At 33.9% G+C, this 18,070-nt stretch overlaps 1 protein-coding gene across 1 annotated transcript in view; it reads left to right on the top strand.

Annotated features, from left to right (window-relative positions):
* The window catches only part of FAF1 (Fas associated factor 1), a 488,868-nt gene that overhangs the window by 262,881 nt on the left and 207,917 nt on the right, over positions 1-18,070 (top strand). Inside the window, exon 8 of the mRNA XM_079154561.1 lies at positions 8,357-8,443. Coding sequence (XP_079010687.1) covers positions 8,357-8,443 — 87 coding nt within the window. The remainder of the gene's footprint in view (positions 1-8,356; positions 8,444-18,070) is intronic.

Below are 18,070 nucleotides of genomic sequence, written 5' to 3'. Positions count from 1 at the left end.
TAAAAACAAATTAAAAATTTTTTTTCTTATTGCAAAATAGAAATTTTAAAAAGAGGTAGGTATACAGAAATCAAAATGAATATTTATTTATTTAGTGGTTTATTGAATCCAGGATCTTCCACATGCTAGGTAAAGTCCTCTACCTCTGAGCTCTATTCCCATCCCCTGGTTTTTCTTTAAGACTATGTGACCACTTTGTGTGTGAGGGATAGGTGTTAGTGGGGATTGAACCCAGGGCCTCACTCATGCTAGGCAAGCACGGTGACACTGACCTATATCCCCAGCCCTTTTATTGTATTTTATTGTATTGTATTTTGAGACAGGATCTCCTTAAGTTTCCCATGCTGGCCATGAGCTTATGATCCTCCTGCCTTAGCCCACTGAGTAACTGGGATTACCGGTGTACATCTCTGTGCCCAGCCTCATGTAACAACTTCTAAAGTTATTATTCTTCTACATTAGGGGTTAAGAAATTGTGTGTGTGTGTGTGTGTGTGTGTGTGTGTGTGTGTGTGTGTGTGTTGCGGGGAGGGGGTAAAGGACTGGATAAGAAATATTTTAGGCTTTTCAAACTATGTACTCTATTGCATCTATTCAACTCTGCTCTCTGGTAGCGCAAAAGCAATCAAAGATAGTATGTAAACAAATGGAGGTGACTGTGTTCTAGTGTAACTTTACTGATAAAAACAATATACTGATTTTGGCCTCTGGAATATAGTTTACTGACCCTGGTTTCATGGCATCATGTTAATGGCTACATGATATTTATTTATTTAACTATCCTACTGTTGAACATTAGATTGTGTCAATTTTGTGTGTATTGTGATAAATAAGATTGTAATAAATATTCTTGTAGCTAAATATTTGGTTTCATGTATGAGTGTGTCTTTAATTGTATGCTGCTTCTGATATTATATCAGATTTTTGTATACAGCAATTCAGACTTAAAACATTTCTGATATGCAAGTGTTTCTTGGTTTATGTAACAAAGCTTTTTTTGTTGTTGCTGAAGATTGATGAACACAGGCCCTTGTACATGCTCTACCACTGGTCCATACCTCCAGCCCCTCTATGACCAATTTTTAAAGTCATATGTGTAATTGAACTTTACAAAATGAATGTTAAACTAAAATTCTTTAAAATGTCCTTATGATTGTTGCAGTTATTTGTGTTTCACTTTGGGCTTAATTATTTTTTTCCCTTCCTTGAGGAATTATAAAATGATTAACTTGCTTTTACTTTCTTTTAACTGGGGGAATTTTAAGGGCATTTATTGAGTGCTGCTTTATTCACTGCAGACAGTATGAACCATTTGCTTCTGTAGTATTTATTAGACCATTAAACGAGAAAACTCTCACTATTTCTGTAAGTGCAGAGAGGAAATATTGCCATTAAGGGCAAGTTTTGTTTTTGTTTTTGTTTTTTTACTGGGGATTGGTACCCAGGAGCACTTAATCACTGAGCCACATCCCTAGCCTTGTTTGTTTGTTTGTTTGTTTGTTTGTTTGTTTAGAGATAGGATCACACTAAGTTGCTTAGGGCCTCAAAGTTGCTTAGGCTGGCTTTTGAACTTGTGATCCTCCTGCCTCAGCCTCCCTAGTTTCTGGGATTACTATCCTGCACCACTACGCCCAGCAAGGACAAGGTCTTGCCTGACTTACAACTTTTGAGTCTTATTTCAGTTGTCCTATGGGAGGTTAAAATGAATAAAACAAAATCTGTTTAGTCTTTTGTATGTCTCAAACATAATTATCTGGTGTTAAGAAACATATCTTCAGGTATCATGTTCAGTTATCTTCCAAGTTTATTTATTGTGACCAGTTGGTCATTTATTATGTATTTTCAGTTTTAATGTAATGTGCAAGTATATTTTACAGCCATAAAGCAATTACACTTCAACTTTAGGCAGAAAAACTGAAGTTCAGTACAGGTTTTCAATCAGTAGAAACTTAAAGTCTAAAGCAAAGAGGTAGCAACTTCTCTCCTTAATTTCTAAATCTAATAAGATCATTTATCCATACAAATTTTAGCATTTTTATAATTTCTATGTCAAATCATTAATTGTATTTTTTTTCCCCCCCAAGGGAACTGACCACCTTAGGCAGAGTTAAATAATGCTTAGGATTAGCTAACTAAAGAGGCATGACTATCCGGAAGAGCCTGTATATGTAATTTGCACATCTGAATCGGTGCTTCTTAGTCATTTTATTTGTTTATGGTACCTGGGATTGAACTTAGGGGTGCTTAACCACTGAGCTGTATCCCCAGCCCTTATTATTTTTTTATTTTGAGACAAGGTCTCACCAAGTTGCTCAGGGCCTCACTAAATTCCTGAGACTGGCTTTGAACTTGGAATCCTCCTGCCTCAGTCTCCCAAGTTTCTCAGTGCTGTGCACCACTGTGCCTGACTTGAAAGCAGTGCTTCTTAAACTTCAGATTGATAGGAATCATCCTGAGAGCTGGTTACAATTCAGCTTGCTAGACTAGAGTGCCTAGCATGCTAGGTTCACTGGAGAACCCAGGAATGTGCATTTTCATAGCTTCTAGCTGCTGCTTTATTTCCCTCACTTTGAAAAACCTCTGTTACAGGAAAAATCACTCATTTTTTATTTATAATTTCAATATCTGCAACTTCACAATTTTTCTAAATTTCACCACCCCAGAAAACTCTTAAAGTGTACCTCCTTATATTTTGTGAAATATAGTTAGCTGTTTTTATATATTAAACCTTTTCTTGGCAGATTTATCTTAAAAATTCATGCTTAACCTTTCACTACAGATATAAGTTCATTTTTAAAAACAGACGGCTAATAGTTCTGTCACTTTAAATATGGTCTAACTTTGTAATTTTCAATGTTTTTTGCCCATACCAGACTTTTAGTATAGGAAATTGGTACTATAGCCATGTTTCTAATGAAAATGTTATTCTTGGTAGTTTTTTCAGGATGGCCAAAATACATTTACAATTATATGCATTTATATCAGATTCTGTATTTGGTTTGTCATTACTACAGTTATTTCTTTAAATGCCAACTGTCATTATAATTTCCTTTATAAGTGGGTAAGAAGTGAAATCAATTTTTTAAGTATGATCCAAAGCAGAACTTAGAGTTGCTGGAATGAAGAATTCAGTTAGAACCAAAAAATGTTTTAAAGGTACAGAATACAGTCACTTCAAAGCCTGATTGAAAGCAACTTCATTTTTATAGTTTTCTTGAAACAACATCTTCATTGTTTTCCAGAAAGATGGTATTTGAGAAAAAGAAATGTCTTGAGTTACTGTTTTTATGAAGAGAGAATTGCTCAGTCTTTTAAATAGTTAATGAGAAGAAGTAATAGTTAAACACTTAGAGCATTGATTTCTGATTTGAATTCTCCAACACAGGCCAGCCCTGGGGGAAGAAAAAAAAAAAAGCTTGCTAATTAACATTTGATTACTGATGCCACCTTCTCATTCCCCTTGCACCATCCGGTTTCAAGTGTGTTTTTGTTCAGAAAAGATTTTTAGGAGAGTTTAACTTGCATCTTAGTAAAATAAATCTGTGTGCAACTTTAATGTGCGTACATTGTGTTTTAAAAGAAAGGAGAAAAAAGCATGAGATATGAAGTATGTCTTCAAAAACACAGTGAATCAGAAACGATTGGTTTCTTAACCATATAAGCCTTTCAGAGTACCAATGATTGCTAAGAAACTGGAACTAAGCCTAGCCTGTATGCCTTATTTTGATTTAAACACACAAACACAAAAACTTGTTTGTTCCCTGCAGTTGTTATTTAGTACACTCTTAACCAGAATATTATTTGATATTGTGAAATACTTGGAACTCACAGTTTGATATATTTAAACTTTGGTTAAGCTCAGGTTCTGATATGACCAGAGGCCTTTTTCTTGTAAGAATGAGATGGATGTCTGCACTTTCAGGATTACTGTTTTGAAAAGCCTCTAATGTGCCATAGTATCTTAATTTAGAAAATCTAGAAACTGGAAAGCTAATTGATATCCATTCTAAGCCCTTGGCAATTAAATATTTTGTTTTTATTTTTGTTACATTAAAATGTTTGATATATAATGAATCCTGGGCCAGATTTCAAAAAACTTAGAACAAGTTAATAAAGCTTTAAAACTAACACTTAAGTTGTATTATTCTGGCAAAACCATAGCCCCAGTGATTAACATTTGTTGAGGGAATAATTATTTGGGAAACCAATGTACCAATTTTAATTTTTAAAAATCTTACAAGGGGAAAAATTAATAAACTTTTTTTAAAAAAGGAAAATTAAAGACTTAGATTTTTCTTTATTCAAAGAAATCCATCTAAAATGCTTATTTTACCTTTCTCTCCTGAAATTATTTGCAGTTTTTCTTTTTGATGTGTTACATTTATTAAATCTGTTATTCTTCCATTTTCTGGCTTCGATGGTTTCACACTTTCCCTCATTACCTTTTGTCTCACGTATATTTAGCTCTTCTTTTTCTGCACTTAGGGTTAGCTGCAATGTTCTCATGAAATCATGGGATTTTAGGGCTTCGAAAATCAGAAGTGATCATGTTCTATTATCTTCTTTGGTTAAAGAAACTGAATCTCAGAAAGGCTCCATCAATTCACCCATAGGACTAAGCTGTACAGAATTAGGATTAGAAATCTAGTTCTAAGCTTCTTTTTATGCCACAATCCCACAAACTCTGTGACTTTCCCCCCATTTCTTATCAGAATTAGCTTTCTGTTGGATAATACCTGAATGACATTTGCAATTCCCTGAAATGCTTTTTTTCTTTTTTTTTTTTGGATAGTTTTTCCAACATTTAGCTCACAAGGAGTGACTTCATTATAACCAAACTTTATATTTTTCACTTTGAAGACCTACAAACAACTCATTTGAGTCTAATCTGAGCCTTAACATTTAGACTTTACCAAAATAACTTTTCCTAATATTATTTGTTTAAGAATTTCTGATGGCATTTAACTAAAAAGTAATGCTGATTAAAAATTTAATTGAAAATTTAAGGAAAAATTTGTGGGAAATGAATCTTGGAATATGATTTTATAATTTTATATTGATTGAATAGGTCATAATAAAATGGTCTTCAGTGCTGAGTTCAGCTCTGAATTTCTATAGATTGAGAAAGTGTGAAATTTGAGGTAGAGATCATTACTTAGTTTTTAAATATTAATTATAGCATATAAATAGATATAAATAATGAAAGACTGAAAAACAAATCAGTACCATATTGATTCTGTACTATTTGAAATTAATCTGATTTATATTTCAGTCACAATTTTATTTTCAGGAAAACATTATCTTCAAAAAAGTCAGCCAAGTAAACTGTGGAAAATCTGCTAATCTAGAACTCCTGATACAACACAGTATAATTTGTAATGTAATTTTAATGTTCAGCTGGTAATCAAAGCATTTATTAAATTCATCCAAAACTAATGGAAACATTTGCATAGGTTAGCAGCCCGAAATCTCATAGATTTAGAGCTTAATGCAAAACAAGAATTGAAAAGATTATGAAGGTTGGGTATGGTCTTGAGCCAATGCTGATCAAAGAAAATGTGTAAGACAAAAAGGCCCTTAGGAAATGTTACCCAGTGAAGTGCCACTTGTCCTTAACTGGAATTTAACAGTCTCTAAAGATGAAACTCCATCAGAAACAGTACAATAATGGCAGCTGGGCATGCCAGTCACAGCAACCCACTGTGTGTGTGTGTGTGTGTGTTTTCTTTTGGCCCCTCTCAAGTGCTCTGAAATCAGTTACTCTCCTCCCTTCACTTTCTTTCTATCCCTCTCTCTCTTTTTCTCTTTGTGTCCCTCCCCCATCTTTCTCCATCTCTTTCCCCATATCTCTGTCCCTCTCCTCCTCTCTGCATTATCCTTCTCTGAGGGAGTGTGTCTCTTTCATTGACTTCATGATGACTTTAAATTCATTTGCATCATTTTATACACAGTTGTATTTTACCATCCAGGTTTCCCATAATACTGATTTTTTTTTTAAAGAAATCTTTTATACTTTAGCATTGTATATTTTGGATTTTCCCCTTCCCTGAAGGATTGTGACTTAAAATTTAAATTAAATATAATGATTGGTGAAGATAATAATTTTATTTTCTCTTTTACTAAAATCATCATTCATTTGGTGCACTTGTGCTTCTTCCATATAATGGTAAAATCTGCCTATTTTTACAGCATTGATAAACATATTAGTTTTGAAAAGCAATTTGTTTTCACTTAAATTGTTGTTTAGTGGTTGTGGTTTAACACAGGATTCTTTTGATTTAATCTCAGAGTAGTCTGTGAATTTAGCCTTTCCATTGGAACAATCCAACATTAGCCTAATATGCTTTACATGGTACTCTCTCAGCCAAGTTCTGTCTGTGTTAACCAGTTTATTCTATGACAAGTTGCTTAACAGATGTCATTCTGGGGAGAACAATGAAGCCAAATACTTGTGCAATGGCTAACATTACTCTAACTTTGATCACTTTTGTTCAGCACATCAGTCTGGCATTGTGCTTTATACCAACATAACACTATAGCCAGAACATGCTTTTCAGGCTTATAATAGTGAAGGAATGTTATTCAGTTCAGTGCAGTTACAGATGAGTTAATGAAAGAAGAAAATACTGTTTATTTCATAATACCATAGTGTTGTATTTTGGAATTAAGGTAGAATTTAAAGAATCTCACTCAAGTTATTTGCTTATGTATTCATAGTCGCACTCTCCAATACCGGGTTAGCCTTGCCATCTTTCCAGCAGATGTAAATATTTTTTTCTGCCTTTTTTCACAAATAACGGATGGATTTTGGTGTTTCTAGACTAGATAATCTAAAAATAATAGGAAGAAAATTTTGCCTTAAAGCTCAGAGAAAATACTCCTCCTTCTGTATTTTCCCCCTTTCAGTAATGTAATGCTTTGGGTTTGTGGAACACCTTTTCTTTAAGAGCACTAATGTTTATCTATAACAGAACAGTCTTAACTAGTGAAAGTGATGAGAGGTTAGTCCAGCTATTTGATGAAATTGTTGGATTGATAATGACTGATGAAAATTTCCAAATTTGATGTGACTTAGTATAAACAAAATATTCCATGGTAAACTGACCATTGCTAAGAACCTATGAAGAAAAGCTGTTTGTTTAAATTGAGTGGGGGATCAAGAAATGTCCCAGGCTCCTCAGATCTCATTTACTAAGACTTTTTTTCCGCAGGTGTACTATAGAGATAAAAATAGATTGAGTTCCATATTTTTTTTTCTTCTTTCCTTTCCCTTGTGAATATAGTCTCTATTTCACTGGAAGGATAACTTAGATGTGTTATGAGTAATGTGATAACAAAATGCTATAATTGGACAATATGATACTTTTGGTTTCTGCATTTCAAAAACATGAATGAATGCTGTTTGTTGAAGTATGAAGAGCTATATTGAAATCTTACTACAGAACATCTTATGTGCAACATTCATTAGAATGATTATGCTATAACTAACCTAGAATTGGTTAAAATCAATAGTCTGTAGTTTCTCCTTTGTTATAAATAGGTTAATTTATTTTCATTGTAAATAAAAAATAAAATAGAATTTCTGTATGCTCTTTAGACCAAGGTGAAAAAAAGCCAAAGAAAGATATGATGCTTCTTAATTACTGGATTATTGGATAGAGTTTAACCTGCCAACATCTTATTCTTAACAGTTCCTCTCCTTTTAAAGTGAAAGCTGTAATATTGCTGCTGGGAAAAGCAGACTTAAAAATCATTAATAGCATCTACTATATTTTCTTTCTAGGAAGTACATAAATATTATATTAATGGATAGTTCTGGTGTTAGTAAATATTGTGTTAAAAGAGTTTTTGATGTGATATCATTTCAAATAAGTAACCTATACTGCTTTAAGTTTTTTATCTTTGAATCTTATATAAAAAAGTAAAGACAACTTCAGTCCTTCACCATACCCAAACAAAATAAAACAACACTTTGATTCTCTCTCCTATGTTCAAACTTGAAATATATTTGAAAAATTACTTTAAAACTTAAATAAATTATAAACATTAATAGTCTGTACTAAGCGAAATGTGTCTCTGAAGTTTCTTGACTAAAAAGAAACTTGAAGTAAGTTAGTTAACAATCAAGGAGGATTGATGTTTCTTTAACTATTATTTCATGTAGCCTTCACTGAAATTCTACTTTTAGAGTTGGTTTTATTTTTTAAAATTTTTTTCTGTCTTGTATTTTCATAGTTTCCAATTCTTATTCTGAATCTAAAAGAAATGAGGAAATGCCTTGCATTTTATATAAATTGACTGAAACTACCATAAGTCATATGGAAATGCTATTATAATTGTGCTCTTTCTTTTTATAGGTAAAGAGAAATGTGTATGACCTTACAAGTATACCTGTTCGACATCAGTTATGGGAGGGCTGGCCATCCTCTGCCACAGATGACTCAGTAAGTAATAGACAAGTTCTCAGTTTTGTATCTTTTCTTACTACTTTCAGTCATAATTGGTGTTGCTAACATGCATAGTCAAATGCTTTGGATATTCCCTTGAGAAAGTCAAAAATGTAAAAATAAGAGCAGTTGTAATAATTTGAGTTCACTTGCAGAACAGATACTCTAAGCCAAACACATCAACATTCCATTGGAAATGTTTGTATCAGGAGCTTGATGCTGTTTGATTTGACTTAAATTTTTTCTTCATATAGAATATATTTTCTTCAGAAGAGTGTATGTAAATATTAATAATGAAATGTTCAAAACAAAATAATTTTTCCTTAATTTCAGATAACTCAAAATCATCCTAATCATTATGTTTAATGTTAAGACTACATTTCCCAGAGTACACTGATGCTTTAAAAAAATGTGACAAATGATTTGATTAAATCTGACATCTAATAGTAATAACACTTTAGCCTTAAATAGATCCATAAATTTCAGTTTCATAAAATACTGAAAGAAAATTTAGTCTATCATATTTACCTGTTATATTTATTTATAGTGATTTTCCTACTGTAAATTTTGAAACCTTTCCTACCTCTGCTTCATTTTCTATAATTACCCTTGTCCAAGAGAATAAATTTTATCATTTAAGGAAGTTAACTGAGGTTTTGGGCACCTTCCCCATACATCTATCTATACTCAAAAGATGGAGGGTCACTAATTCAAAGCCAGCCTCAGCAAAAGCAGGGCGCTAAATAAAATACAAAATAGGGCTGGAAATGTGGTTCAGTGGTCGAGTGCTCCTGAGTTCAATCCCTGGTTACCACCCCTCTCCAAAAAAAAGATGCTCATTTAAAAAAAAGTAAACTTTCGAATGTGTTAGGAATTCTAGGTTAAATTTGATTTTTTAAAATAGGGCTAAAAAGAAATTGAAACTGTCAACATCTTGGAAAGTGCTTTGTGAATTAAAAAAAAAAAACTTTAAAAAAAATGAGAAGATAACAAAACTTTTTTTTTTCTTTTTTATAAATGCTTCCAGAAAAAAAAAAAAGTTTTAGGAATAGTTATATTTATTTTTGAACAACTGATTTTAACATTAATTAATATTGTATCATTAGAATTATCAGCTGGTTCACCATTACTAAGAATAGGGCTGTAGTTGTTTTGTTTTGTTTCTGTTACGTTGGGAAATTTGGTAGAAAATGTATGGTTTTTTGTTTTTTGTTTTTGTTTTTTTGTGGTGCTGGGGATTGAACCCAGGGCCTTGTGCATTTCAGGCAAGCACTCTTATCAACTGAGCTATATCCCCAACCCTGTGTGATATTTTTATAAAAACAAAAAGTATTACTTATAATTGTCAGCCTACTGTTTACCTAAGGAGACATGAAGAAACTAGAAATGTTGGTAGCATTGTCTAAGAACCTGTTACAATAAATAATAACATTAATAGAAGAAAAAAATAAGATCTGAGCACGTCTCTAAAATTCTCTGCACTTCAATTACCTCATTAATTTGCACCATTGTTACAATGATTAATGATAATATATTTTCACTACCTGGCTCACAGTAGACACTATATCTGAGAGTCAGTGTTGTAATTAAGATAACTCAAAAAAGGACCATAGGCAAGAATTGACTATAAATGAAATGATGTCTTGAGTTTTGAGTAGAATAAAGGTAATACAAACTACCGATTGTTATTGAATCTGAGCAATGATTATATTGAGTTTATATATTTAAAGGTTTCCATGATAAAAGTTTTAAAGCAAAAATAATTATTTGGTTTAAGAGTAAGGTTATAATAGACCTTATGTAATAAGGTAATAAAAGAAAGTCTAGAAATGTGGGACTGCACTGGCTTCAGAGCAGATTCACTAGCTTCATTGCTTGAGTTTAGGCAAAAATGTCTCGTGTCACACACTTGTAGAAACCAGACTGAAACAGGCTTATCCAGGTGTAAGCTGAAAAGTCATTGGAAAATTCAATGAAATAGAAACAATTCTTCTGTAACAAAGTGCCTTATACATTTTCAGTGCTAATTAATTGAATTCAGTTGACACAGTCTTTTATGAGACCCATATGTAATGATTTTTGTAACATTTAACTTTTTACTTGTAATGCAGTTTTATTGCTATAGGATTATACAGAAAGCAGGTAAAACTAACTGTATCCAAGAATGTGATGCTACCTGGTGCTGTATCTAAATCACAATAAGTACAAGAGGGAATCCCCATTAAGAGGCTTAATTCTTTTTGTCTCATTATTCATATTTGCACCTTGTCCCAGAACCTGTGAAGTGGTGCTGCCCACACTTCTTCAGAGAAAATGTTACCACATTGGCATCATGTGGCCTTGAGCTACATGATTTGATACAGCAAAGATGTTTAGGGCCGGGCTGCTTTTAACCAGTGCCACAGCAGATCTGCTAGCTCTAGTACTTCAGTTTAGGCAAAAAATGGCTTAACTACAGATTTCTAAGGAGATCCTAGCCAAATAATTGCCATTAAATCTTTCTTTAAGACAATAAAAATTCTTAAGGCTGATTCTTGTGATCTATATTGTTGCAGAAGGTGGTGTTTTTATACTTACTGAAATCACTTCAAGTGGAGGCATCTGCTACAAAACAAGATAGTCCTCACAGCTTAGGGCATGATTTGGGTACAGCTGAGAAATGTCAGCTGTGTAAACAGCCTGAAATGTGTTACCAACAAAAATATAATTAATTTCCTTCCAAGACAATGTGCCATAACTTAATACTTAGAATGGTTTAACTTTCGGTGAAAGCACCTGAACATTTTCTTCCTGGTGCCAGAGTAGAGGATTGGTTATAAAGGTCATTAAAAGTGGAGTTAGTTTGCACTTTTTCTTCTCAGTTGCAGAGATTTGTATAGCTTTGAATATACAAATAGCTATATATACCAGTGGCCTCCATGGATTTATGGAAATATAGATCAAGAAGTTAATAGATTTGAGGTAATGGAAATATTCTTAAAGTAGATTGTGGGAAAGATTGTGCACCTTTAAATTTACTAAAAGTCATTAAATTGGACATTTAAATGAATAAATGTTATGGCATGTAAATATGCCTCAGTGAATTTTTTAAAAAAGATAATGAACTAAATTAAAATAGTTTTTTATTTATGTTTTTATACTGCATAAGAAATATTTTACAGTAACAGAAATGTTTTCTTTATTATACTTCTCATTAACCTTTAACTTAGAAAACCAAACAAAGAAACAGACTTCTTAAAATTAGATTCTTATATAATCGAAAGTCTCTTATGAACCTGATGTTCTTCAGTCTTGACATTTTCTGGCTACTCAGTGAAGTCAACAATCCTTTAGAATATTGTTGCTCATCTCCCTTCAGAGTTAAAATATTTCTTTGCTTGAAGTCGTAGTATAATGGAGTATGAGATACTGTATGAATTGTCAATAAACTCTTTCACTTCCTTTTGTACTCTTTCATCAGGGCAATAGGTATCTAAAGCTTCACCAGTAGGGGAATGTTTTCATGCTGTGACAGTTCAACTGTGAGAACAAGGAGTTGGCAGTAGGCGAAACCTTATTTTATACTTTAATAAGGGATGTGCCTGGCTTCCAGAGAACAGAAATAATTTTAACACTGTGAATTATGTCTAAATATTTTATTATAATGCTATTAGGGTATATGTAGTTTTTTAAATTACAGGATTTAATAATGCTTATACAAAGGAGGAAAAATCTTTCTTTAGTTTACTTCTTTTTGCTGTACCAGGAATTAAACTTGGAAGCCCTTTACCTCTGAGCTACAACTAGCTCTTTTTATTTTCATTCTGAGATAAGGTCTTGCTAAGTTCATGAGACTGGATTCAAAATTGCAATCTTCCCACTTCAGCCTCCTGAGCAATTGTGATTTCAGGAGTGCACTCTCACAGCTAGCCTTTAGTTTTAATGCATTTTTTGTTATGTGCCCTTTTGTTTTTTATTTGAGAATGTTAATGGTTTTTCACTTTCTGTCATTGGCTAAGGGATATGAACTCAGAATTTGAAATATTACAAATTTTGGAATTACTGGACTTTGGGAATGTGTTAGGAATCAATTATTAAATATTTAATGACATTAAATATTTTCACTTTGAGAATGTGAGATCACTTATGAGTAAAACCATTATGGTAGCCCTTTTTTAAATTAAAGTAAAAGGTAGAAATACACACCCACTTCTTTTGAGCAAAACGATCTGTGAATAATGGAGTATCATCTGCTTTGATCCTTCTGAGGTGTGTGTGTGTGTGGGGGGGTGTTTTCGTCTGTGATTTCTTCCCAAATGCTTGTGTTAACTAGATGTGAAGTTGTTGACACTTTTCTGACCCTGGACCCCAGACCCAACTTTATGGGCACAGCTATCCAAATACACTCTCATTTTATATACTTAACATATTGAAGTTATCAACTAAGTAAAATTTAAGCCTCTAACTACACTCATTTTATCCATTGCTGCAAGGTTAATAGCTCTAAAGTATAGCATGAATCATATTCAGTTTTGTTTACTCATCTTCAATGGCAATTCAATACCTGTGTATTTTTATTTCGGATTCAGAATCAATCCTTCATTCTTTGGTAGGAAACTTGCCTTCCATGTTATTTTGCCATATTGACTCGGAGTAAATGCTTGATATATATTTGTTGAATGAATGAATAAAATACACCATATGTGTCTCCCCTCTAGCTAAAAATACTCATCATGCTATTCCTCAAATGTACTTTGTGATCTCTCCCACTCCGTGTCATTTCATTAGAGTATTCCTTCCATATAGAATATGTATAATTATATCCTTCCTTCAAGACCTTTCTTTAAGAAGTCCAGAAATCCTGCCTATATTCCTCTTTCATGCTACCTTCTCCAACCTTTCTAGAAATTAGTTTATAGTCCAGTTATTCCATAAACTTTTCTTTTTGTCCTTTCTTTCATTCCTTTTATTCTTCTTCCTGTGTGGTTTTATCCTTATCATCTGAGTCATTGTAAACAATTAACCTCTGGGTCTCCAGTCTGTGTATCTGCAACACAATTAATAATTAATTAGTTACTGTAAAGACTAAGAGCTGATAGTTAGGATACTTACTCATAGGTTTATTTTAGAGACTGAAGTAATCAGTACTAGAAAAATGATGAACATGGTAATCTTTGGCCATTACTTTTCTTCATTCATCTATCCATTCACTTGACGTTTGTGAAATTCTTACACTTAGTAATAACATTAGCCCTTAAAGTCACAAAAATAAGGTCCTACTTCTCAGGAATTGCGCTACTATAAAGAAGCAATGACAGTTGTTATATGCATGTAATGAGATCATAAAAGAGAGAAAACCAATTTTGCTAACAAATGGTGATGGTGAAAATATGACTTCTAAGATAAAGGGACATTTTGAGTACATTTTAATTTGTATACATGTGTTCCTTTTCTCTTTTGAAAATTCTATACTCACACCCTGCCTCATGCTGGGGATTGAACCCAAGGCTTTGCACATGTTAGGTAAGCACTATACCACTGAGCTATATCCCCCATCCCTCTTGTATAAACTCTAAATATTTGTAATAAGAGCTATTTTACTTATCTATGTATGCATTGCAGCATCAAATAGTCTTTTATGCATTCATTCACCAAATTGTTTAGAGCTTCCCTGTGTTGACATCTATGACAAGACAGTGATTAATTTGTATGATTATATAGTAACTTCATTAACTTTTTGTGAGTCAGATTATTTTCTTTCTTAAAAAAATGAATTATTAAAACTCAACATTTCTTCAGTGGAGAATAGATAACAGATTCAGGAATAAGGAGAAAGCTGCTTAGAAGTTCACTTGTACCAATATGTATATGTCAGAAAATGAGAGGACAAGTGAGCAGACCAACCCCAGTTCACTGAATCCCAACATACTTATTATTTGCATGAGTTACATGATATATGAGTTTCAGTTGCTTCTTCAAAATATAGACAATGTTGACATTCTTAAAAGTCTACATTGTGGGGGGTGATCCAAGATGGCGGACTAGAGGGTGACTGCATCTCCAGTCACTCCAGAATCCAGGATTCAAGAAGGGGAGGCATTGAGAGACTCGGACTAAAACAGAGCCACGGGGTGAGTCTCCCCCACCCCGTGAAGCGCTGCCCGAGTGGCAGGCCCAGATTCGGGTGGCTTATTAGAGTAGGGCAGGACAGCTAGAGTCTTCCCCAGGAAGCTCTGCGCACTTTGGCGGTGGGCTCCTCCCACAGGGCCAGATTCTCCAGCATCTCGGAGCAGGCCCCTAGTGAGAACCTTTCTGCACAGAACCAAGCTTCAAGTCCCTGAACCAGGGCGGCAAGTTCCTGCCTGCAAGTTGCTTCAGGGACCAGGACAGGGCAGCCAGGGACTTCCCCAAGCAGCCCGCAGCCCGGTCCCCTCCGGCAGGAAGCGCCTTTCCAGGCAGGCTTCTTGGAGCAGGCCCCCCAGTGAGAGCTTTTCCACACAGAGCCAGCTCCAAGTCCTGGAACCAGTAGCAGGCTAGGGGCAGCTTTCCTTGTAAGCACTGCATTATCAAGTTACTCCAAGACTTCAGGCTACTGAAGGCAGGAAGGTGAGATAAGGAAATCTACAGGGACACTATAAGCCAATAGAAGAATTCTGCAATATCACAAAGTCCCACTGACATCTGACCAATATGAGAAAACTAGGGAAGAAAATGTCCCAAACAAACCTAGATACTATATCAATAAAACCCAATGACAGTACAGCAGAAGAAATGTCAGAAAGGGAGTTCAGAATGTACATAATTAAAATAATCAGGGAAGCAAACAAGGAGATGAAAGAGCAAAGGCAGGCATTAAATGATCGCACAAATCAACAGTTAAAGGAGCAAATACGGGAAGCAAGAGATCATTTCAATAAAGAGTTAGAGATATTGAAGAAAAACCAAACAGAAATCCTTGAAATGAAGGAAACAATAAACCGAGTTAAAAACTCCATAGAAAGCATAACCAATAGGATAGAACACCTGGAAGACACAACCTCAGACATTGAAGACAAAATATTTAATCTTGAAAACAAAGTTGACCAAACAGAAAAGATGGTAAGAAATCATGAACAGAATCTACAAGAATTATGGGATATCATGAAAAGGCCAAATTTAAGAATTATTGGGATTGAGGAAGAAACCAAAGGAATGAACAATCTATTCAATGAACTAATATCAGAAAATTTCCCAAATCTGAAGAATGAAATGGAAAACCAAGTACAAGAGGCTTATAGGACGCCAAATATACAAAATTACAACAGACCCACACCAAGGCACATTATTATGAAAATACCGAACATACAAAATAAAGACAGAATTTTAAAGGCCGCAAGAGAAAAGAATCAAATTACATTCAGGGAAACCAATAAGAATATCAGCAGATTTTTCAATCCAGACCCTAAAAGCTAGAAGGGCCTGGAACAACATTTACCAAGCCCTGAAAGAAAATGGATGCCAACGAAGAATCTTATACCCAGCAAAACTTACTTTCATATTTGACAATGAAATAAGATCCTTCCAAGATAAACAGAAGCTAAAGGAATTTACAAAAAGAAAGCCAGCATTGCAGAACATTCTCAGCAAAATATTCCGTGAGGAAGAGATGAAAAACAACGATGCAAATCAGCAACGGGAGGAACTAGCCTAAAGGAATAGCCAAATAAAGGTGAAACCAAATCATGTCAAAAAAAAAAAAAAAATGAGTCAAATGACTGGGAATACAAATCATATCACAATAATAACCCTGAATGTTAATGGCCTGAACTCATCAATCAAAAGACATAGACTGGCAGATTGGATTAAAAAGAAAAACCCAACAATACGCTGCCTGCAAGAGACTCATCTCATAGAAAGAGATACCCATAGACTAAAGTTGAAAGGATGGGAAAAAATATACCATGCACATGGACACACCTAAAAAGCTGGAGTATCCATCCTCATTTCAGATAATGTGGACTTCAAGCCAAAACTAGTCAGAAGGGATAAAGAAGGACATTACATACTGCTTAAGGGAAGCATAAATCAACAAGACCTAACAATCATAAATATCTATGCCCCGAACATTGGCTCATCCATGTACGTCAAACAAATCCTTCTCAATTCCAGAAATCAAATAGACCACAACACAATAATACTAGGCGATTTTAACCCACCTCTCTCACCTCTGGATAGATCATCCAAACAAAATTGAATAAAGAAACCATAGATCGCAATAACACAATCAACAATTTAGACTTAACCGACTTATATAGAATATACCATCCAACAAAGAACAAATACGCTTTCTTCTCAGGAGTACATTAAACCTTCTCTAAAATAGACCATGTCTTATGCCACGAAGCTACTGTTAGCAAATACAAGAAGATAGAGATACTACCTTGTACTCTAACAGACCATAATGGATTGAAATTAGAAATAAATAACAGAATAAACAGAAACTTCTCCAATACCTGGAGATTAAATAATACACTATTATATGATGAATGGATAGCAGAAGACATCAGAGGGAAATAAAAAAAATTTTAGAAATAAACGAGAACAAAGACACATCATATCAAAATCTCTGGGACATTATGAAAGCAGTACTGAGAGGAAGATTTATTTCATGGGGCGCATTCAACAAAAGAAGTAGAAATCAACAAATAAACGACTTAACACTACAGCTCAAAGCCCTTGAAAAAGAAGAGCAGACCAACGCCAAAAGTAGTAGAAGATAAGAAATAGTTAAAATCAGAGCCGAAATCAATGAAATTGAAACAAAAGAAACAATCGGAAAAATTAACAAAATAAATAGTTGGTTCTTTGAAAAAATAAACAAAATTGATAAACCCTTAGCCACACTAACAGAGAAAGAGGGAGAAAACTCAAATTACTAAAATTCAGAATGAACAAGGAAATATCACAACAGACACGAGTGAAATACAAAACATAATTAGAAGCTATTTTGAAAATCTATACTCCAACAAAACAGAAAACCTCGAAGACATCAACAAGTTTCTAGAGACATATGAATTACCTAAACGAGGAGGACATACACAACTTAAATAAATCAATTTCAAGCAATGAAATAGAAGAGGTCATCAAAAGCCTACCAACAAAGAAAAGTCCAGGACCAGATGAGTTCTCAGCTGAGTTCTACAAAACCTTTAAAGAAGAGCTCATTCCAATACTTCTCAAAGTATTCCATAAAATAGAAGAGGAGGGAACTCTCCCAAACTCATTCTATGAAGCCAATATCACTCTGATACCTAAACCAGACAGAGACACATCAAGGAAAGAAAATTTCAGACCAATATCCTTAATGAACATCGATGCAAAAATTCTCAACAAAATTTTGGCAAATTGCATACAAAAACATATTAAAAAGATAGTGCACCATGATCAAGTGGGTTTTATCCCAAGCATGCAAGGTTGGTTCAACATCCAGAAATCAATAAATGTCATTCACCATATCAACAGACTAAAAGTTAAGAATCACATGATTATTTCAATAGATGCAGAAAAAGCATTTGATTAAAATATAGCATCCCTTCATGCTCAAAACACTAGAGAAAATTGGGGTAGTGGGAACATTCCTTAACATTGTAAAGGCCATCTACGCTA

This window comes from Sciurus vulgaris, assembly GCF_902686455.1.
Source record: "Sciurus vulgaris genome assembly, chromosome: 1".
In the NCBI taxonomy this organism is placed as follows: Eukaryota; Metazoa; Chordata; class Mammalia; order Rodentia; family Sciuridae; genus Sciurus; species Sciurus vulgaris.
This window is presented reverse-complemented; position numbering and strand designations above follow the sequence as displayed.